We start from the raw sequence: 24,260 nt of genomic DNA on the forward strand, positions 1-24,260 counted from the left end.
TGATGGTCGCACCTCTTGGCATCACATCCACAAGAATGACTCCATTGACTGCCTTTTTGTCTCTGGCTCAAAGTGGTGTATCCAGGTTTCGTCACCTGTAATGATCCGGGACAGAAAGACCTCTCCCTCAGCATCAAAACGCTCCAACAATTCAGAAGAAATCGTTTTCCTTTGAATCCTGTGGTCTGCTGTGAGACTTCGTGGAACCCATCTTGCGCACACCTTCGAATATGCGAGAGCCTGGATAATTGCAATCACACTTCCATTGCTGACTGAAAGCTGTTGGGCCAATTGTCGAGTTGTGATGCGCCAATCCTCACGAATAATGGCATCCGCGCGGTTCAACATGTCTGGAGTGGTGGCTGTGGCAGGACGCCCAGAGCGCGGCAGATCACGGAGCTCGGTTTCTTCACTTCCTGAAGCTTTAACTCTCTTAGCCCAGCGACCAACGGTGCTCCTATCGACTGCACAGCTTCCATACACAGCACACAAACGTTTATGAATGTTCACCACCGTTTCTTTTTCAGCAACAAGGAATTCAATTACAGCTCGTTGCTTGTAACGAGAGTCGTTCACAGACGCCATTTGAACAGTTCACTACAGCTCCGCTATCGGTTGGAATCATTTGAAACTCCGTACACGAACGCGGGAAACATCAAATCTCAAGCATGTAAAAGTACACTTTTCTATCTTCATTATTGGCTGAGAAAAAAAATGTGGGGCATTACTTAATGAGCGACCCTCGTAAGTTCTTGTGTTTACGTTTCCGCTTTGAAAGCAATTTCATCTTCACATAGATTTTCGGTCTGTGTTCTAGAACCCAGAGAAATTTGTATACAAAGGCAGGTTTGTTGTAATGAACTAATAAGACATTTTATTATTATTTATTTAGTGTTCTGTCTGACGACAGGTCCATATGAACAGGATCCTTCCATCCTTTTCTCTTCTCGGACTGGGACCTGTTCATATACGTTCTTCGCAGATTATCCAGAAGTGGTTTGACATTGCCTTCTTCTGTGTGTGAATGGAGTAATTGTTGGGATGCCACGGAGGAAAACTCCGTGTTGCCTAGACCACGGCCTTGCCCAACACAAGTTATAAATTCGAACCCGAGACCCCAGGATTACAAGGCCAGCGTTCTAACCGCTAGACCACCTCATCTTATTATTATTTAGTGTTCTGTCTGACGACAGGTCCATATGAACAGGATCCTTCCATCCTTTTCTCTTCTCGGACTGGGACCTGTTCATATACGTTCTTCGCAGATGATCCAGAAGTGGTTTGACATTGCCTTCTTCTGTGTGTGAATGGAGTAATTGTTGGGATGCCACGGAGGAAAACTCCGTGTTGCCTAGACCACGGCCTTGCCCAACACAAGTTATAAATTCGAACCCGAGACCCCAGGATTACAAGGCCAGCGTTCTAACAGCTAGACCACCGTAGAGATTTCTACTGTTAAAAGCCAGCAGTGCCAGTATCTTCAGACGAACTGGCACTTTTGATATCACAATTACGATCACCGTTCGTTCTTGGCGATTTTAATGCTAATAATATCCTGTGGGGTGTGGCCTTCAAGTGAACTCTTGAGACATTTTTGACCTCGTCCTGCATTTGAGAATTTGGTACCGTTTAAACGCTAGATGCTAAGGCCGTGAGTGTCACCGAACCTTATAACATTACATTTAGTGTTGGAGGATCGCTGGCTGAGTTACAGCGTTTTCCATAACGAAATGAGCTCTCACCTTCCACCCGCAGGCAAGAAGTTTCTTTTGCAGTGGTCAACCGAATGTGGAGAGAGATCGATACCAGATGCCTGGAGAGAAGGTACCTTCATTTCCGTCCTTAAACCAGCCAAAGACCGCTCCGTGTGGCAAGTAGTTGTCTGTGCGTGGTACCGTCGTCTCGTCTGGATCCTGGGGAGTCGAAACATTCTCTCCAATGCTTCGTCTGGATTTCGACGCCATAGATCCAGTACCTAGTGTCTATCTTATTCTACCTGGAGGCGGCATATGACGTAACCACGTAACCTGGTGGTGTGGTATTCTCAGAACCCTTCACCGCTGGGACTCTTAGGATGACTGCCAGTGTTTCTACCCTAATGTTCCCCCCAGAGCCGTTTTTTCGCGTCCGACTTGGGAATGTGTTATCTGCGCGATGTCCCAAAGAATAATGAGTTCCACACGGATCAGTTTTAAGTGGGAACCTTTTTTTTGCAATCGCCGTCAACTGAATGGTAAAAGCACTAAGGCCATCTGTAACTACGTCGTCGTATGTAGACGATATTGCTATTTATTACAGTTCCCGGAGCATCGCCTGCTACAGGGGGGCTATAAACCGTCTGTCACGATGGACGCTGGAGAATGGATTTTAATTTTCCGCGGACAAAATCCACTGTGTAAATTTCACACTCTTGAGGGCTTAACATCATCACCCCCTCCCTGTTTCTGAGTTATTTCGCTCTTATATTTGTTCCGACGGTCCTTGCCGAGATCCTGATGCCAGTGTCCCACCTCCAGTTGGTGTTTTTGTTGGGTACCAGGACACTCCGGCCTACCTGGCAACGAGCTCGCCGCTGCGGCATCCTTGCTGTGATGTTTGCACCTTCCTTCATTCTGTCCTCGTATTCTCATTTTTCAAAGACATTGTGCTGGACCCCTTTACAGCCTGGCAAATTTAAGTCATAGTGGAACGCCATTATATTCTAGGAGCATCGGAACTCCACGGGCAGGCCTCTACACAGCCTTCTACATGGTTCTTGCTGCCATTTCCTGATGGTTGGCTACCTTTTTAATCGTGTCTGTTGTTCGCCTTGTGCGCATGCGCATACAAGTCGGTCATAGAAGGTGACGCGTCCCTAAACACACCCACACGCTGATACCCACCATGTAATGGCCTTATACTAGTTTCTGTTGGCAGTATTGACTATTTTCATTAATTAACCCTTTGAAGCCGAAGATCGTCTGAATATTATTTACGAATCCAGACCGTACCGCGAAGAAAACACTTCACTTAACCATTAGAAGTCGAATCAGGCGGTACCACATAAGATTTAACAAAAGAACATCCCGGTCGAAGCCTTAAAAATGGAATACCAGCCAAATACGAAGCCTCTCTTTTGTTATTTTATTCTCACAAGAGTCGTGTGTGGTCAGAGTTTTGCAAAGTATTATTTGTTTACGAATTTATTGGTGGAGGTATGTAAGTATTAATTCAAAACTCGTATATATATTCTCCTTGAACAAAGGAAAATATTGAACAAGCTTATCACTGTGATACTGCGTAGTAATTGACTTATTCATTTAATAAGAATAACAATGGATATGGGCCAGTGCATGTACTGTAAACATTAATAAGTTTTCTGGTAACCTAACCTAGAAACAACAATAGGCATGTCGGATGTAGGACTTGAATTTCCAAATACTGATCTGACTGATTAAGATAGTATGGCCCCGTGTGACTGATGGCAAGTGGTTTGGCACTCTGCTTCGTATTTACGAGGTTCAAGGTATGAATCAGCATGGAGATTTGAAATCGGTTTAAATAAATAATAACAATAGACCGGACTGTATTGAGGTGTGACCGTAGGATTGGGGTTACTGGGTCAGAGCTATTTCCATATTTCACTGCTGGACACTGCAAGTCATGAGGTTTTAATTGTTCATTGTAGGTGGAGCAACGTGATGTACCAGGGATTGACTGTGCCTACCTGGCGATGGACACTGAGGAGGGCGTTGAGGTCGTGTGGAATGAGGTGCAGTTCTCTGAAAGGAAAAACTTCAAGGCCCAGGAGGATAAAATTCAACAGGTGTTCGAAAACCTCACCCAGTTAGAACATCCAAACATTGTCAAGTTCCATCGCTACTGGACAGATACTCACAACGACAAGCCACGGGTAAGTTTATTATTCTACCGTTGGCAACATTGCATTGTTGTATCGTATCGGTGTGATATTTAAAAAAAAATTGGTAGTTGTTGATAATGTTTTTACGTACATTGTGCACGAAAAGATCAGGTACTTGAAATTTACCGAGTGCTAAACCGGAAGTGACGTAATGTGTGAAGTTGGTATCATAATTCCACTCGGACAGACGGACCGAATACGGACTGGAGAGCCATAGAATAAGAAGAATGTTATGTATTATATATTAAATCTTGTCCGTCTAATCACAATAAATTCTTATTAAATATTAAAATATTACAATAATTAACATTTAAAATATTATTAAATGATGTTCTTTATCGAAATATTCGATTTACATTAGACCATGATTTTTCATGTTTCACGACATGTTTCAGTTCCTAAAAGAACCATCCTCAGGTGTATATAATTATATAAAGCTTCAAAACGATAAATAATTTCAAATACAATTTTCATACATTATGCCAGCGTACATTTTTATCAGATTTTTACCAGATATTAAACGATGTTCTTTTTTCAGATTTTTATTTTTAATAACACACTCGATGTTGTTCTGTATATATATACATCATGCTCAATGTGACTTTAGTGTGGGTGAACGTTTTTGTTGTTTTTTGTATCAGTCAGAAATGTTGTGGAGGAGTTTACGTCTGTCTGGAAGTATTGTCGTGTTTTGAAGCTTTATATAATTATATAATAATAATCATTTAATAATATTTTAAATGTTAATTATTGTAATATTTTAATATTTAATAAGAATTTTATTGTGATTAGACGGACAAGATTTAATATATACTTATTATATCACAATATGACGCAACATTACCATCTTAAGAAGAATGTTGTGCAATGAGAAGTAATTCAAACATCATTTGAAATCTGATAAACATCTGACTAAAAGTCTCATTTAAGAAATTATATTTAAGTTTATATAATTTTATACACCTGAAGATGGTTCTTTTAGAACTGAAACATGTCGTGTAAAAAAGTGATGATGTAATGTAAATCGAACATTTCGATAGAGAACATCATTTTAATATATTTTAAATATTTAAATAAGATAGTGTAATTGCGTCATATTGTGAATATTATAACAATTATTTATTTTAATCCGTCTTATCACAATATTTAAAATTTCTTATAATTAAGATAATAAAATATCATTGATCGATTTACATTTTGGAACATTTACACATGTTCCAAAATGTAAATCGATCAATCGATATGGAACATCAATGATATTTTATTATCTTAATTATAAGAAATTTTAAATATTGTGATAAGACGGATTAAAATAAATAATTGTTAAAATATTTAAATGTTAATTATAGTAATATTTTAATATTTAATAGGTATTTTATTGTGATTAGACTGACAAGATTTAAACAAGTAATTTAAACTTCTGTAACACGTCATGTTATATGCAGGTTATCTTCATCACGGAATATATGTCGTCCGGGTCCCTGAAACAGTTCCTAAAACGCACCAAGAGAAATGTGAAGAAGTTACCACTCCAGGCCTGGAAGAGATGGTGCACGCAGATTCTGTCAGCCTTGAGGTAAGCAAACATTCAACCTGGTTTATTTTTTATATATTTTTATATATTTTTTATTTATTTATTTATTTTTATTTTTTGCATATGGTGGAATGTTGGGAAATTTATGTCAGTAATATTGTTCGACTGGTGAAGATGTTTCAGTTTGCAGACCACATTGGTGACTTTTAGTGCTAAATTTTTATTTTAGCTGATTGGCGTAAATCAAGGAAAGCATCACGTTTTTTAAAGATAAAAAGTAATGTAGTTAAATGCTTTTCATGGTTTGAAGCTAAAACAATGTCACCTAAGCAGGTAGGTCTGCTCATTTTAAGGTTGTGCTAATGCTGATGATATTGATTTCCTTCTCCTGACAAGAGGGACGAGTGCTTGGAGTGTGTATAGATGACATACGGAACAGATTTTTCGTCATGTCCGAGTCTGATTTGGGCGCTTGTGATTTGGGAGAGACACATGCTTAGCTCACACGTGACAGCTGTAATTACGGAGAGTAATGTGTTTTATGTTTTGTAATTCTTTAAAAGTTTCGTGGTAAACGGTCAGTCCATAATAAACGCTACATACGAGGTGCGATCGGAAAGTATCCAGACTGCGCGTTTAAAAACCCGTACACTTATCTCAGGTATTAAATTCATCCATCACCCTCGAAGTAGTTCCCCTGGGAGTGAACACAACGATCCCAGCGCCGCTGCCAAGCCTGGAAGCATCCCTGGAAATCTTTCTTTGTCAGCCTGTCAAGCACCATCTGCGATTCTGCCTGAATCTCTTGCCAAAGACTCGCCAAAACGGCTACGGAAACCTATGAAATGCTAAAGCAAGCATTTGGGGAGTCCGCAATGGGTCGTGCACAAACTTTTGTGTGGCATTCACGTTTTAAAAATGGCCGAACCTCTGTCGATGATGACGAGCGTTCTGGACGACCATCTTCGAGCACAACGCCCGAAAATGTTACGAAGATCGACGTCGTACCATCAACGACTTGTGCGACATTGTTGGGATAGGCTATGGGACCTGTCAGCTGATTCTAAAGGAAGAACTCCACATGCGACGCATCCTGTCTGAGGACCAGAAGCAGAATCGACTTGACTTCTCGTTTGTCAGGAGCTCAAAGATCTTGCAAGAACCGACCCCAACTTCCTTTCTAAGTTCCGTGTGACTTCTTCCTCTTCCCAAAGATGAAAATTCAGCTAAAGGGAAGGAGATTTGAGACGATAGAAGAGATTCAGGCAGAATCGCAGATGGTGCTTGACAGGCTGACAAAGAAAGATTTCCAGGGATGCTTCCAGGCTTGGCAGCGGCGCTGGGATCGTTGTGTTCACTCCCAGGGGAACTACTTCGAGGGTGATGGCTGAATTTAATACCTGAGATAAGTGTACGGGTTTTTATACGCGCAGTCTGGAAACTTTCCGATCGCACCTCGTATATTGAGTGTCAGTAATAGTGGGGATGGGGGAGGTATAGTTGGTGTTCCGTATGGATCACTACACACATCAGCTGATTCCTCAAAAAAAAGTCACAGAGTGTCCACAGCTGAACCTGCAGCTTTTGAGGTTGGCAGCAGTGTAAACGGAGCAGAGCATCGTCGCCCCGTCGCTTGCGGACAACGGAAACTGTGCAGCATACTTCATCCATCCTTGTTGATGGGGTAAACGCTGATGTTTTTCTTTACAGTTACTTGCATTCCTGTTCTCCACCCATCATCCATGGGAATCTCACCTGTGATACCATATTTATTCAGCACAATGGCCTCGTGAAAATAGGATCAGGTAAAGTGAAGCATAACACCATTATTCTTTAATGTCTCTCTAGTGCGTAAGGCTTTATTTATAGTAAGCAGCTCCAGGGTGAACACGTACACCGTGGAGGGTTTTGTTGGTGAACCTTCAGTGGTTTTGTAGGGTTTCCCGGCTGTCTAATTCGTTATCTGACGCACAAAAACATCGGACGAGCGCGATCGCGTGGGGACGCGGTATGCCACCGATGGCATAGGTCCGCTGATGGGCAGGGGCGAGTCTCGAACGTTGGCAGAATGAGTTGCCGTCAAGAATCCGACCGGGGTCTTTGTGTGTGGAATTGGCCAGCAGTTAACGTGGGATGGGTGGGTTGGGGGGCGAATCGGGAGAACCCACAATCACGAAGGCACAGCTGAATGCATTTTCTAACTTTGTTTTCGTAACTCTTTATCTCCGCAGTGGCACCTGATGCTATCCATCACCACGTCAAGACGTGCAGAGACAATATGAAGAATATGCATTTTATTGCCCCTGAATATGGAGGTAAGTAACAGAATATGGGAATAATATGTAATTTATTAAGAATATATAATGTTTTACCTAAAAAAAAGTACATTCTGTGAAACTTAAATGGAAGATGAGACACGTGGCGTGTTGCGTTTGCAAAATTAAGTCAGATGTACATATATAAATGTGCTTAAAAGTCGAGTGTTATACGTAAAAGATATCAGAGAGATTAAAATAAAATGATGGATCGCGGTTCATGTTTTGGTAAAGGTTCGCTGCTGTTTTCTGTTATAAGTATAATATTTAATGCAAACGATTCAGGATAGCCAACTGTGGTACGGATGACCAGTGTACTTCGCCACCTCATCTAGTTTGGCTCATAGACTATCCAGTGGGCACACGGAGGTCTTTCCCCAGGGTTAAAGCTGACCACTTTACCTTTATCTATTGCCAAGGTCATGGCATCATTTTCATATGCAGATTTCTTCAGACGTTAATGGCCGATCGGCTGGTTTGGGAATTTCATACCAGACTTAGAAGGATCGTTACTGTGTTCACGAGAATCCTCCAGAAAAATGTAGATAACGCAATTATACCTTGTTTTATATATATTCATAGTAATTTTCTGCGATCAGTGCCATCGTCTTCCCTTGTAGCGTTCCAGCTTATATTTTGCACTAATATCTCATCGTAACCATGGAACGTTGTAATTGGAAACCAACAGCTGGAGAATGTGGAGCATTTCAAGTACTTGGGAAGCATAGTCACGACGGACGCCCTATGCACCAAGGAGGTAAAAGCAAGGATAGCCGTGGCCAAGGCAGCTTTCGTCAAGAAGAGGATACTTCTCACTAGCAAGTTGGGCTTGGAGATGAAGGAGAAACTAGTGAAGTGTTACGTATGGAGCAGAGACTTGGACACTCAGGAAGAAGGAACAGAAATACCTGGAGAGTTTTGAAATGTGGTGTTGGAGAAGAATAGAGAAGATCAGGTGGACGGATCGAGTGACCAACGAAGAAGTATTGAGGAGAGTCAACGAGCAAAGAAACATTCTGCAGGCGATTACACGAAGGAAAGCTAACTGGCTGGGACATATTATGAGAAGGAATGGATTACTGAGTGATATCACCGAAGGCCAGGTTGAAGGAAAGCGAGGACTGGGAAGAAGATTGATACAGCTAACCGACGACCTTAAACAAGGAAAGAAGATGACGTTCCAGGAATTAAAGCGAGAAGCCGAGAATAGGGACAACTGGAGAGCTCTGTTTGGGCAGAGCAATGGACCTGTCGTAAGACAGAACACTGAATAATAATAATAATAATCTCATCGTGCCGCTCGTCACTCCTTGATTTGGTCACCCTAATAACATGCGATTGAGAATACAGATTGCGAAGTTATTCAAAATTGAACTCGTCGGTATCCAGACGTAAGGTCTTTTGGACAAATAACGCAGGAAGTAACCTTACAGCAGCGAGGAATTGTTTTGTTGAGATGTGGAACTGGTATTAGAAAGTTGTGCCATGCATTTTAATCGTTTTTCTTTCTGGGTGTGTTTCAGTTTCTGTGACGCCTGCAATTGACGTTTACTCGTTCGGTATGTGCGCGTTAGAGATGGCAGCGTTGGAGATCCAGGGTAATGGCGACTCTGGGACGCTGGTGACCGAAGAAAATATCAATCGGACGATAGAGTCACTCGACGACGAGCAACAGAAGGACTTCATCCATAAGTGTCTGCACAAAGAGCCGGATCACCGACCCTGTGCCCGAGAGCTCTTATTCCACCCACTTCTCTTTGAAGTCCATTCACTCAAACTCTTGTCTGCGCATGCTCTCGTCTATAGCACCGGTAAGGACGTGGTTTAGTACTTTGACTGTCATGTTATTCTCAGGAACCATGCAAAACGTTGGACGTTGATTTTTCAAAGGGGATTTGCTCTATTCTGTATCAGGTATGAATTTTAATAGATAGTGCCCTGTAACTTTGTTCTTGCATTCTTTTACTCTGTGCGTAACATGGATGTATATAGGACAGATTGTGTTGATCCCCAGATTTCGACTCGGGCGTAATTTGATGAATGTTACGCCACTGGAGGACACCTCAGCCTCCTACTTTTTAATTCCCTGCAATCTCATAGCAGTATCTTCTTCTTCTACGGCTCTCCGGTCCGTATTCGGTCCACGGCCTCCTCCGTTCTCCTCTTCCGTCTGTCCGAGGCTTTGATCGAGGTCTCGAAACATCTTCCTTTTTACGGCGCAAGGTTGGTAGCCTTGCGACCAACCCCCCAACCTGGAGGACCAGGGTACCTGTCTTAATCTGACCTCTCCCGCTCGAAACATCTGGCTACGGAGGCCCTACCAGTAGCTCTTGGGGTCACTGAGGTACTCGAGCCTCACCACCATGAGAAGGTGCGGGTACCATTAAGTGGCACAAACTTGTGAGATGGAAATGACCCCAGCATCTCTTTATGTGGGGTTGTGAAATGAGGTGTGGTAATCGATCTTCGAAAGTTACGTAACTCGTATTGTGTGGAGTGAGGTTCCACACCCCTGTTTATAAAAAAAAATGATTCAGGTAAAAGGGTTGAGCATCCCCATAAAATTCTTGTTGAAGTAGAAAGCGTGACGTTCCTTAAATACGACATCCAGAAATTCAGATCTGTGAAGAGGCTTTGTATGTCTTGCAGGAAGCAGCATCGTTAAATAAATACAGTACGCCTAAGACTTTTTTTTCTTGATAAAATCATCTTAACTGTTATAGCCAACATCTCGGAGACTATAACAGATGAGGTGATGCAGAGACTGTTCGGACCGGACGTGGTGGTAGCAGAGATCATCCACGTTGATCGACAAGGAGTGCAGATGAAGATGTGTGACGTGCCCGTCGCAGAGAAACTTGAGAAATTTGTCGAAGATGTGAAGTGAGTTTCATTGCACGGCCTTTACCTAGTAAATCGTAAATGTACGTAGATGTGATCTGCTGTCCATAGAAGGAAGCTTAAAATTGTGGTCCATAGATGATATTTACACACACTAATGTCTGCAAGGTTGCCCTCGGTCAACTAGAGGTTAGCGTGCTCGCTGCTGGACCCGAGGTTTGCGGGTTTCAAACCTGGCCGAGGTCGATGGATTTTTAAGGGTGTAGCACAATTTCCTTTGGAGGGGAAGTAAAGCCGGCGGTCCCATGTCGTAGATTTGCGGCATGTAAAAGATCCTTACGAGCATGAACGAGATGTTTCGTAAGCAAAATTCAGTGGCAATTTCTCACCCAAGTCTCTCCTGATTCACTACTAGATGGCTCTAGTAGACAAATTAGGATTGAGTAGGAATTGTGCGGAGGCAGTGGGCGTGTCACTCGCTACTCATAATTGCACACTTCGAAGACAAAGAAACCTCCCACATGGGAGGAGGACAAGGCTTGGCTTCTGGCTGGTGCGTCTGTGTGCAAGAGAGGTACACAGATGGTGTGCTTATATGGCACTTTACATTATGTTACATTTTTTGTTGTTTTGTGTGTTACAGGAATGCAATATAATAGGAATTTGTTTCTGTATTTTTTCATTTCTGGGCTTGCTTATTCACAGAAAAATTATTGTGGTAATATTTGGGAATCGTGGCTTAGGTACGTCACCCTATCATGTTTCATCTTGTGCGCATGGAGTCATATTAGCAGCCCGCATCCGCCCACCTGTCGTAGTACCTGCGAATATTGTGCGACACAATTTTTATAACTGCTTGTCAGTTACCCTTGTGTGCATTCAGCCTGACGGCATTCAACAAGGAATGCCAATATCATACCAGTAAACATCAATACTGACGTTTTCACATTTTGCATGTCCGTGGTTCTGAACCTCATTTTTCGCTGTAAGGTCTGAACTTCGCGCATCACGGTTTTATCATTCGCGGGTTTCTTCAAGAATATAATGCCGGCAAATGGCAAGTGAAAATTCTGTGAAATTTCTCCATCATTGTAAGTAAAGTAAAGTTTGTCCCACTATACGCCATGTAGGCGCTTGGGGGTGAGCGGAGGTATAGCTCCTCCCTTCCTTGACCTCGGCACTAGATGGGAGGTGAGTGGTCAGCATCACGCCCCGGCCGACGTTACCCCCGGGAAAGGACTCCGGTACCCATTGTAGAGGAGGCTGGGTGGGCCCCAGAGCCGGTCTGGACGCAGAGGTTAGAGGAAAAATTCCTCTGCCCCCGTCGGGGATCGAACCCCGGTCGTCCAGCCGGCCATTGTGTTGGAATTTATTTTATGGTGTAGAATAGGTTGTGGGTAAAGAAAGTACTAACACAAGACCAAAGCTTCCTTCTACTCTGTAATAACCTTGGGATAACCTGTTGTGACGTCAGTGTCTCATTTGAGTCTGCATGGACGCGACTTCTACATTTGCAGGTATGGCATTTACCCGCTGACTGCATTCAGGGCTCAACAACCTCCACCGCCTCGACCTCGTCCAATATCACCAGAGATGGCAGAATCTGTGAAGTCTGTTACACCAGAGCCGGTCGACGTGGAAATGAGGAGAGTCGTGAACATGATGTGCAACGTGAAGCCGAAGGACGAGAGCTGTGAATTGCAGGTGAGATGCCCCCCCTTTTTTTTACCCAAATATAAAACATCTTTTTATTTAATTTTCATTAAAAGCAGGGGTTGTATTTATTTGCAAATTAAGGAAAATTCGTAAGATATCGAATGTGCTTAGATGATTTCTGATTAAATCATTTGTTCTAATCACAGGAGGTTGTCACATTGAACTTTTTGTGGTCGTTCTTGAAATAATTTTGTGAACATTTACTTATGCTGCAGTATGTGGTAATAATGCAAGTATTTAGTGTACATATCTAATTTATGTTATTCATGATGATAAGCCTAATGATTTGAAATTTTACGTGTTACCATCAAGCAGATGTTGATTAAATTCTAGGAGACCACGAGGGGGGGAGACAGACTCTTACCGCACAGATTTGTTTTTCCTAACAGAATATGAGTCAGTCTTAAATTAATGCTTGAAATGCAAAGTGATTAACAGTTTTTGCGACTGGTAAAAGTACAACATTCCTGGTCTGGATCAATGGAGAAGCTGAATTTTGGAGTCTCGCTTTCTTCAGAACATTCCTTCAACGCGTCGAGCCACCATTTGATTCGCAGACACCCACGCCTTTTCAGAAGAAGTTATATTTCCTTCTTGACTGACATATCGTCATATCCTAGAAGGAACCCCATCCCCCGATCTTGCTCCGTAGGCATCGGAAAAGTGTTACGTCATCTGTAGTTGCTGGCATCACGTTGAGGAGCGATATGACCAATTGGTAACACGTGAACTGTCCGAGATCTGAAGCTTTCACGGTGACTAAGTATAACGGCTGGGAGCCTGCGAAGAATTCATTATACGTGTAACTTCTGGAAGAAATTGTGTAGGTGGGCGGAAGAAAATGATTATTTTTTTCTGCCTCGCAAAAGGACATCTAAAATTTGGAGGGGTAAGCTGTCGGTCTTCGTGCTAGGTCGCTTGAGAGATGAAGTAGACAGGTTGAAAAGAGAGGGGTAATTTGGATACAACAGATACTGGTACTTAACATCTGTTTATAAAAGACACTGACACGTGAGAAACGTGCACTTGTTTGTTATCAAGAAATACAATATGAGTTTTATTTTCACTTTTATAAGTAAGTATATTAAAATATTCTCTCAACAGCCAAGGGCCATCGCAGAATTACAGCAATTCTCACGTTTATAAATTTAATAAATTGAGACATTGCCATGGATCTTTTTCTTACTGTAATGAAGTACTCGTTATAAGTCGTGCCCGTTCCGTCACAGCTGCGCTGCGCTCGTGTAAGTTGCAAGTTTTATCACTGCACTCGGCTATTGCAGAGTAATCACGGAATAACACAAGTCTACTTTCTTTCAGATGACTATATTGCTTCGAATGGATGACAAGATGAATCGTCAGCTTACGTGTTTGGTGTCTGAAATTGACACGTCTTTACTTCTGGCTCAGGAATTGGTTTATTTTGGCTTCATCAATGAGGTAATAATACAACTCAGTTTCTTCTAGAACGTAAAGCAGTCGGGTGAGTCAGATAATTCGGTAACGGACTGCGGTATATTTTGAGTGCAGAACGGTATTCAGTAACCGAATTGTAGGCTTCCATTCTAATAAATTCTGAAGGGCTTTTTATGATGGTGCAATACAATCTGGATTTTCGGGGGAGGGTTTTCGTACCTTGTCCATCTTCTGATATTCTATGACACACACTGTTGTGTATCGTATAACATCAGACAGTGGACGAGGTCCAAAAACCCGACGGTCCTGATTTCATTCTGCTGTTTTCTATACGTGCCTTTCCGTCTTGTCTGCTCTGAAATTAGCAATTTATTTTTAATTTTTAATTTTTGAAAGGGTGTAAGGTATAGCTGACTCCCACATAAATTGCGTAAGGATAAGAAACATCATCAGCAAGTATAATTATAAGTATAAAAATATTATGGTTAAAATATGTTGCAGGCTGATAAAGAGAAGATCGCCACTCTTATCGAAGACACGCTGCACAGCTGTTTCAGTAATCAACTCCTAAGTCCGAGAAGCGGCACCTCTCAACTCCTCGGTACTGCCACTCTGTTTCCTCCGCAACCACCGATGCTTTTGTCTTCAGCACCCAGCAATCAAGTGACGGTACACTCGGGGAGTTAATAGCGGCTTCACAGCCAGTCGGCTAGCTGAATGGGCGAAGTGTGGGTGGAGCTCTCGTGCAGTCCACTCTAGCAATATTATAACCAGTTGGCTTGCCGGTGGGCTGATAAGTGACTGGGTACAGCACCAGAACTAGACTGACGTCTAGTGACAAGCGGAAGAAGTGCGACATTGCGCTTGAGAATAGCCGGCAACAGGTGTAAGGAGTGTGCATTCAGTAAGTCCGGAACCCAGTAACAATTTAATTACTACCTTTCTCTGTAATTCCTTGTCCCTTCAATTTTTCATGTATAAGTATATATTTTTAAGTCAGCTTGGTGCAGAAAGCTAGTCATACCAGAAGATTTCTCTTGCTCCCATACGTTGCAAATTGAATGCATATCGCTGCAGGTTTAGCTTCATTTTTAGGACAGTTTTTTCTTTTACTGCCATTTTCCACATCGCTGTCACTGTCGTCGCAACTAGTTTTGAGCAGACGGCATCCGCCGAATTATAGCCGTAGCTGCCGACACCGGTGCTGTATTTAAGCATTTTTGTGTCAGATCTGGAGCTGATTTATTTTCTTGCTAGCCAACAGCAGCTCTGGAGCAAGTACGTGACCCGCAGAAGATATTTTATCCGAGCCGTGGCGAATTATTCCGCGTGTACTTCCCAACTCTGACCAGACATACAGATACATATTGTGTGGTATATATTCAGACGCTGCTTCGATATTCTTGGGCCACGTGTAACCGACGTTTCTTTACAGCGAAAATAAAATTTGGAAAATTGCATTTTTTCTTAGGGTTTAAATAGTTAGTTTTCCATGGGATATGTCATGTTCTTTGTTTCGGTATCATCTGTTTGTTTATAATTACACTCAAATTTTCCAGTGCAGAATGTATGAATTGTATGGAGCTGTTTTAAATCTCCTGTGTCCTGTGATACATTAGTTTCTAAATTTGTTACGAGACCTGAAATGCAGTCAGAATTTGATATTGCAACACATGCAGTGTCTTGTCCCAACAACTCTTGCTTGTAGATTTCTGTTAACTGCTGCATTGTGTACTGCATATCGGCTTCATTTTTGTAAACAATACAATACTCAATTAGAATGATAGATATCTGTGTATATAATGCAAATACTATTTTGTTATTTTTTAAATTGATGTATTTGCCTCTAGAGACTGATAAGGTGAAACAAGAAATATATGGATGTTTATGAGGAAAATTTGCATAATTAAGAGGCAAGGGGCCAACTCAATAATTATTATAATTATAGTATTTGCTGCAAGGGGTGGAAGGAAGAGAATGTGTGCACGGTCAGTGCTCGTAACGTGCCGGATATGTCGTGAATGGGCGCTTTCTAGATTGAGGGGCATATGATGAATAACTGGTGGGTTGAAGAAATAAAATGGTAGACTAAAAGTGCAAATGTAGCCTGTCTATATTTTTTCCTCCCCCAGAGCTTGAAAATGTTTTTTGCTCAAATTCCAGCGCAGTGTTTCTGTAATTTACGATGTAATAGTCTGTGTAGTTTTTTATTTTTTGGAAATGGGGTACCATGTTTGTAGTGTTCATCCGCCATGTCACGTATTGATTTAAAGCTTTGGAAATAAACCTTTGCACTTGTGTCGCTGATTAAAAAAAAAAAGGAAATTACAGTGTATTGTTCTTCCCTAGTCTAATGGAAATTGAAAGAAAACCACTGCTTTGATGGCTCATATTGAGCGGCATTAAGACTGTCTTTGACTGATGAAACTTTGCAAATCTCTTTTATGTGAAAGCATCTAAATGATGGTGAATGTATTTTCAAGCAAGATCCAGTAAACCATAGGAGTGCATCTTTTCTTAGGCACATGACAATACAATCGTGTGATGGTGGGTGAGTATAATTAAAGGACATCATCTTCACATGAGCTCAAGAAAATATGCGTATCAGGGGGTCGAGGTCAGCAGAAAATGTGTTAATAATTTGTTGTGATCATTGCTTGTATTGTGTAAGGTTCATGCAATCCCTTTTGAAATTATGTCAATGGCCATTTTCAAATTGTGTTATTATGATGAGCATTCAGCCATTCTAATTCATTAAACAATCCTAAATGTGGCCAACAAGTGTTGTGGCTTATTCTTTACTCTTCCCAATGTTTTTTTTATTTCAGGATCCTCGGAATCATTCCCGATCCTTTCCTTCTGCCACCTGTCGAGTTAGTGTGCGCAGTACTATAAATATATATTTGCAGACACTGTAAGTAGGTAGAATTTTGGGGGTAATTTCTTTTCACAATTTTTTTTATGTTGTGCACTATATTTACTGATGTAACACAGGCCCTTATTTTTGGATTAAAAAAATCATATATTTATGATTAGCACTGCAAAATAAAGTAAATGTATGTAGTGGGAAAAAAAGACATGTCTGAAGATAGGAGGGTAGAATTAGCAGGTGGTATTTTGTGATGAAATTATGCCAAAAAATTGTGATAGGGGCCCATCTGACCAATCACAATTAACCAGTTGCGTGTGCAGCATGTTGGAAGTACACCCACCTCATGATTTGTCACCTTCACTTTGTTAATTAAAGCCAACATAACCTCTTGAATATCTAAAGCACTAACCTAAAATGTTTCAAATTTTTTCATGGTCTTTGAAGAATAGAGGAAAATTCTGTGTACATGCATATCTCGGAGATATTGCAGTTTGGTTCCAGACCACGGCAATAAAGCGAATCACGAATTTTTTGGTTTCCCAGTGCATATAAAAGTTATGTTTACGCTATACTGTAGTCTATTAAGTCTAAAAACAACGCGAGAATTACCGAAATGTGACGCAGAGACACGAAGTGAACACGTGATGTTGGGAAAATGGCGCCGATAGACTTGCTCGACGCAGGGTTGCCACACCTTCGATTTGGAAAAAAAAACTATCTGCTAAGCGCAATACAGCGAGGTATGCCTGTATTTATACATCAAAGCATTGAGAACATACGTTGAAGTCTGCTGTTTTGCCAGATTTTTGAACTTTGGAAAAGATCAGTTAACTGGTTGGGTTAATGGGTTGTTTTGAGAGGGGGGGCAACTTAGCAAAGGTACAGAGGTTTGAAGAGAAATGTATGTTGAAGGTCAAATCAAACTTTGTCAACAGACTACTTGAAAATGGGTCACCTAACAAATTTTTTTTGCAAGACACAAAATGCAATGTGCCTTGTGGGAGGGGGCTGACTCAAAAGCTTCTTGAATGAGTGAATGACTTTAGATGGGGTGGGCACCAAACTGATTCTTGTACTATGACCGTGAATGATCTTACCAAGCAGGATCTCATAATAAAAACACCTGAAATATATAACCAGGTGACAGAAATCTGAATTCTGCCGTGGCTTCATAATATAGAACCCTCTTTATAATTACCCTTTAATATTAAAACTAGCATGTTCGTTCATTTATTTTATTTAGCGTAATTCAACTAACTACATTGCAAATAATTAACAAATAGGTTATGAATGCCCTTCAAACTGTTATGGGAAGATAATCTTTTTACTTTATAAAATACAGTTTGCATTAACATTGTTTAATATTTCTGTACATGTTCACACTTTGCCTTCTGCACAGCATATTCTGAAAAGGACCTGTTTATTTACTGTAACATCAAACACTGCAAAGTGATGGACTCAGAATATTAAAATGAACAAAATATGAAACATTATGTGCACTGGACGATGAATTCAGACATCACAAACACCCCCATCAAGTTTCCCATGTGTAAAACAACTCAGCTAAGAATAATATAGAATTAAGACATGAAGTAATATACCTGAGAATGATTACTGTCAAGTTTTCTTGGATGGAGGGGATACTTAACTTCCATGGAAAAATACTGTCCAGAACAGCGATTTTTCTCAGAGAACACTGTACGTAAAGTAAAGTTAAACTAAATACATTTACGTGCCACGACTAAAGCTGACATTCCTGAGAGGGAATACCACTCACTCGTGCTGTAGCTGCTGGAAGTACTCCATAAGTTTTGTTGTGTACTCAGACTGGGCAGCGTGAAGTGTGGCATCCAGCGAAGGCATGGATTGTTTCTCTGTAGATGGTTGGGGCACACGTGTACTCAGAGATGCCATGTTTTCGTTCTGGTGTCCTGGCTGCTTTAGCTGCTGTTCAGTATAACTCAGAAACTTTTGAAATGGTGATGTTTGTGGTAAGAGGACTGTTTTATCACCAGGAGAAGAGTGTTGTACGGCAATTGAGGTGTGAGGCAGTGTGGCTCTCTGGAGATAATTCGGCGGTGGAAAATGAAACGGGTGTGGTTCAGTAAACTCCGGAAGATTTCGCATAGATGGAAGACTGGATGTCGCTGCGGTCAGAGATGATTGGGCCAGAGAAGGGATGATATTGAATCGGTCAGATACAAGCTTCTTCTGTTCATGTAACTGCCATTCGTGTTTGCTAACATTTTCTTCGTTTGGCAAATTTGATGTTGCTATTATGGTTTGTATGTATTTTTGTGGTGGGAGATTTTCACTGTGCCTGAACGTATAATGCTGTTGAAATGCCTGTGTGTATGGCCGACGAAACGGATTTACGTCTTCCTTAAAACTAGTTACTCCGGAAGACGGTAGAGTATCACTAGTAGAAGGTTTGACTGCTACGGAGACCAAGGGCATCATGGAATTCTGAATTTGATTTCGAAATGGTTCTGGCTGTGTAGGGTGTGGTAAGTGAAACAATGGACTCATGTAATTGGGACTGTCGAGATGTTGCATAGTCGCAGGATCAGTGAATCCCTTAGGTATTGGCCCTACAACGTTTATGAGACCTTCCATGGGGATTTCTCCAATCAGAGAACCTCTTGTGTCCATTCCTGCTGCTTCTGATTCTGACAGATGATGTTCAGTTACATCATGGCCGGTTTGTTGATTATGTGAAAATTTTGGTGCACTAGATTCTGTATTTGCTTGTGTGGGTCTCCTTTGGAAGGAAGATAGCCTGTTCCTTGTTTTTGTCCTCGCCCCGAAAGTTCTGTGCGCTGTTTCCGAAGTCTTTCTTCTGACTACAGGACGTTTTCTGTGCTCATCTATTTCATTCTGATTACTTTTAGGAGGTTGGATTACAGTGTTCTCCATTGTGGAAGTACCTCCCGCTGTAAACAAATCAGTGTTTTCTGGCACAGAATCAGAATTTCTCTTCAAGTGCATTTGCCTGTGTCTCGGAAATGCCATCTCGTGCACTTGGTAATCAACAACCCCCTCTCTTAGGCGACCATCTTGAACTTGAAAGTCTGCAATGTCTGATGTGATTCCATGAGTGTAATTTATGCTCAAATGACGAGAAGAGGTATTTTGGGATTTTGAAGCATGGGATGCGATTGTGATGTCCTGAGCAGCTGTCATCGAAGGCTTCGCGTTTGATTGTAATCGTTCCAAAGGTCGTGATCTCACAGCCTTTCTGTCCACTGATATATCAAGCAAGATTTTATTGGCTTCAGGACGGGTATACCGATTCGGAGTTATTGTCTTTGAAAGTAGCGGAGCGGATCCACGCTGCCTCTTCGCAACTACTTCTGGCTGTTTCTGACCGGATTTTGGGCCCGTTAGATGTCGAGTATCCTCGCTTCGCACTTCGTCAGATGCTGGGTTACGTCTTCCTGTAGCTAACTGGGATATTCTCATCTTGAGATTCTGTGATACGAAAGATCTTTTAGGAATATTTGGTCGCTTGGTTTGAATAATTTCCGTCCGTGTATGCAGTCCGTGGACAGGAGACTCGATTTTGTCACCATTAACTTCGTCTTCATTATCATCATCATCACCATCGTCATCTTCAGTATCTTCTTGCATTTTGTTGTGTGTTCGAACCCCATTGTACTCGCTACCGGAAGCGACGAGATATTCCTTCTCAGGCATACCAACAGCCTCAGCGAACGCTTGTTCTGTGTCAGAGGAAATAGGAATTTCTATCAGATACTCACGATTATCGTCTTCCGACTCGAATAATTGTGATTCAGCCATGTTGCTCGACAACGAAGCAGCGTCCGTCATATTCGTGTTCCGTGCTTTTGTATTATTTTCGCTACTGTTTGAAGGATATACCAGAAATACATCCTCCGGTTCTGTCGAGTCAAAATTCCCTTCCGTACGCCGTGGGTAGACAATTGATGAACCTGAACTATCTGTCTCTGGCTCTTTTTGTAGGTGTTCGGTGTTTCTAATATGTTCTGGCTGCTGTAATCTGGGATGATGTAGTGAAATAATGGAATCGTCACTCATTTCTCCACTTCTGTTGAAGCTATCAATGTAATCTTCAGAATCAACGGTGCCTTTTGGTTGATGTTGAGGAAGAAAACTCAAGGCTGTTTGCGAACTGTCTGCATGTTGCTGTGGTACCATCTGTTGTGCTGTTATTGTTTGTTCAACTGCCTGATTGTTGTTTCCCTTGGATCTCTCGTCTACGTCGTATTCCTGCCCGGATCGTGCCACATGACCAGAAACTCCCGACAATTCTACTCTGAACGATGCACCACAGCATCTAATCTGCCGGCTGTCCATGCAGATCGGGATCTGACCGAAGTGTCTGACATCATATTCGGAATCTCCAAACATTCTAGGGCAGAGTTCGGGTGACATGCAAGGACAGCGTGATTCCAGGGGCCCTCCGCCTGGAGTGTGAAGCATCCAGTCCTCCTCCGCCGACGACGAAACTGCGACCATTAGCAACAGACACCACAACCTGCAAAATCAGCATTTTAATAAGATCGATTAAGTCCTGGTGTCAAACACCAAACCGTGGTGCAGTCTTAACCTGGGCACTTGTTCGAGGTGAACGGTCTGGTCGTTTTACTTCCGAGAAATAATATAAGATGATACTACCTGAAGATGGCACATAGTGGACCGAAACACGTAGAGGACGAAATTAACGCATAAATTTGGAAATAAGGTTAACTGTGTGGACGGATTTTGTGTTGGTTAAGTCACCACATAGCAGGATGCCTCTGATTATGATTCTTATTGTGCGGTCGATACTAAATGTCAGTCTGCAAACGAGTTTTTATTTATATCGATCTATCGACGATTCCTACGTTTTACGTGAAGTTCAGATCGAAGTGTGGGCTAAGACGGCTCATTGTAAGTAAAATATAATAACAGTAGTACATGGAACGAAACTTGGAACTCAATTACATTACTTTTCGATGTTGTGAATGTTTAAATAAATTATGATTCTATGTAATGTGCCATTTTACACTGTGATTAGTTTTGTGACGATGGTTTCGTTGTCTACAGTTAACCTCAAAATCCCTTTGAGGAAACAATGAAGACAACGTAATATTTCATGTAACGCAAAATGCGATGTAATATAACAGACACCAGTTAAGATAAACTGATTTCACGAAGGCGAGAGATTTATAAACCGCATAACCTAATCTGACCATATAAAAATACACACGTATCTGGAATAACACGGGTGCATATGTTGTTTAAAAAATCTGAAAGGACGTACTTGAAAAAACACTACCTCATTTTATATTTTGTTTTAAACAATTTGGGTCTTAAGTTAATTAAGCTCACAAATCTTCATACTTCGCATCGTAATTTTATAATTAATTTAAAGATGGTTGTCTGGGCTATAACGCCGTGTAGTCTGGTAGAAGTTTACAAACGTTTCAGAGGTTTTTCCTGTCTCTGTCATCAGGGCGAGGACTCAAGGACCTCTGAAACATTTTGTAAACTTCTACCAGGCTACACGGCGTTATAGCCCAGAAGACAGTCGTCTTTAAACTCACATACTATGTTAAACACTTTGATGCCAGAGTAATACGTATGTTTCATAGAACATAATTGATGTGCATCTCATGATAATGTACATGTTATTCTTATAACGCGTTTGGTGATTATGTACACACACATTGACTTTTCCGAATTTAGACTTTAAAACATTGTGACAGCTTGATCGGCTGAAATATTTTCTTAAAAAATTATGCTTCCATTTATACGAAAGTTTCTTTCTGCAAATCCGTTAATCGTTAGGGCCCAGACAACACTTTGTTTAAAAATCCATTGCGTGAAGTTCTACTGTAATATTAATACGCCCAACACTAAACAATTGAGCATCTATAAGATGGCTACCTGTGTATTGGTTTCATGGCTGCATCCTATACTTTCAGTCCACTGCAATCACGAATGTACTATGCCAACACCAGGCTCTGCGTTCGTACCAAATTCACCATTTACTGTTAGGTTATTGACGTCAATAAATATTACAGTTTAGTCTAATTATAGTGAACTCGGACTGAGAGGAGAAACACCGGATATAACAGGAAAACAGTGTCACTTTCTAATTGAAATGTTCGTTACTGTTACAAAGCGAGACTCTGTTTCATCCTCTTAACCTAAAAATCAGAATTATCTCCCATGTTCCACGCATCCTATACAAATCGTAGGTGGCTGGCTGTCCCGAGGTTATCTGTGGCTGTCTTCAGTTCAGGCAAATACTGATTGTGCCTTAAATTTTATGTATTTTTAAATTAATTATTCACTGAATTATTGTATCACCCGACGTTAGATAATCTCATTCACTTCATAGGATTAATATGAGCGAGCAGGTCTGGCTTGTCCTCATTTTATAAGGCACACGATTCGAATCTTTATCTGTTACAAGATTTCATTTGTTTAGTAGTATTCCCCTGACTTTGCAAGTAATAATTCATAATCATCGTAAATTTTTTATGGCATTTATAACACTAATAACAAACTATTAATTAAGTTCCTTAACCTACCAATTTGCGACCTCAAACCATTAATTACGTAGCTTCATAATATAAAATTTAGCTCATGCATTTGATTTGTACATCTTGTCGTTTCATCGGAATGTGTACGACTTCTTAGCGACGTCGAGAAAAACCCAAACCTGTTTCATATTTTTATATTGAAGTGATATTATTATTTAAAAATAAATACTATTGTAATTTGCACAGCATTATTCAGATATTAACATGCCAGATAATTTTTAGATCAAGGATTTATTCATGGTTAGTGTATTAATATGATTTTAGACTCCGCTGAATTTGTTTTCAATTTTCTTATGATATGGTTGGTAATAGATAAACTTTCGATTGACACTTTGAGCACTCACCAAATCGAAAAACACCTTTTACCAAAAATCCAGACGTTAAAATGTGGATATTTTTTTGTATTCTTAATTTTACATGAACATTATATCATAAATTTCTATGAAAGTTTATAATTGTTAAAAGTTGTAACAATAATAATGACAATTAATTCTGGGCAGAATTTATAAAAGCAGATTTTCTCACTGAACAGATTTCATTATTACAAATGATGTTCTTTAATGCCATATTTAAAACCCAATTTTATCTTTCGTTTGATTCGTCTTGTTTCAAAATGTATCTGGAAACAATAATAACACATAGAAATTAGGTCCATTATGAAAAAAAGGAGTAGAATAAAGTTAGTGAACGGTTGTTTTTATTCAATAAAAATCTATTATCATCTCGTTTGCTATCCATTGAATTGACTCCAGCCCTTCATCTCACTAGACTCCCACAGATTTACTCGATCCAATGTTGCCGCAGCCGACCTGAGTTACCTAGCTGACAAACTGAAAGTAATAGAGACATCACACATTTGTTTCTGTTGCTGAACAGCCCTCACAAATCAATGTTTCAAAACTCGTAACGCAGCCAGCACAATGAACGTTAAATGAATATTCGCAACAAATCCCATCAACCACAGTGACTATATTGCAAACCTCCACAATGTTCTCGAGGAAGTTCGACCTTGGAAACCAGCTGCAATGCAGTATCTATCATTTCCAACTTTTCACACAAAAGCGCTAGTTGTTTGAGGAAAGAAGTTGTT

At 40.9% G+C, this 24,260-nt stretch overlaps 2 protein-coding genes across 3 annotated transcripts in view; one reads left to right on the forward strand and one right to left on the reverse strand.

Annotated features, from left to right (window-relative positions):
* Positions 1-16,504, forward strand: part of Madm (MLF1-adaptor molecule) — a 114,522-nt gene extending 98,018 nt beyond the window's left edge. The window contains exons 2-10 of the mRNA XM_087360176.1: positions 3,668-3,892; positions 5,347-5,477; positions 7,146-7,240; positions 7,667-7,750; positions 9,274-9,561; positions 10,474-10,633; positions 12,109-12,295; positions 13,628-13,747; positions 14,225-16,504. Coding sequence (XP_087216302.1) covers positions 3,668-3,892; positions 5,347-5,477; positions 7,146-7,240; positions 7,667-7,750; positions 9,274-9,561; positions 10,474-10,633; positions 12,109-12,295; positions 13,628-13,747; positions 14,225-14,410 — 1,476 coding nt within the window. The 3' untranslated portion in view covers positions 14,411-16,504. The remainder of the gene's footprint in view (positions 1-3,667; positions 3,893-5,346; positions 5,478-7,145; positions 7,241-7,666; positions 7,751-9,273; positions 9,562-10,473; positions 10,634-12,108; positions 12,296-13,627; positions 13,748-14,224) is intronic.
* Positions 16,505-17,816: 1,312 nt separating this feature from the next.
* On the reverse strand, positions 17,817-24,215 carry LOC110836676 (uncharacterized). Of its 2 annotated transcripts, XM_087360166.1 has the most exons (3): positions 24,151-24,215; positions 22,509-24,000; positions 17,817-21,114 (listed from the first exon to the last, which is right to left on the reverse strand). In XM_087360166.1, the coding sequence occupies exons 2-3, from the start codon at positions 22,523-22,525 to the stop codon at positions 18,369-18,371; spliced, it is 2,763 nt and encodes a 920-aa protein (XP_087216292.1). In that variant the 5' UTR covers positions 22,526-24,000; positions 24,151-24,215; the 3' UTR covers positions 17,817-18,368. The 2 variants fall into 2 exon arrangements, with proteins under 2 accessions (XP_087216292.1, XP_087216286.1); XM_087360160.1 differs by having other exon boundaries at positions 22,509-24,193.
* Positions 24,216-24,260: the final 45 nt, after the last annotated feature.

Source organism: Zootermopsis nevadensis, unplaced genomic scaffold (genome assembly GCF_977971745.1).
Source record: "Zootermopsis nevadensis isolate Lab colony 2312 unplaced genomic scaffold, Znev_1.0 Znev_ptg000003l, whole genome shotgun sequence".
NCBI lineage: Eukaryota > Metazoa > Arthropoda > Insecta > Blattodea > Termopsidae > Zootermopsis > Zootermopsis nevadensis.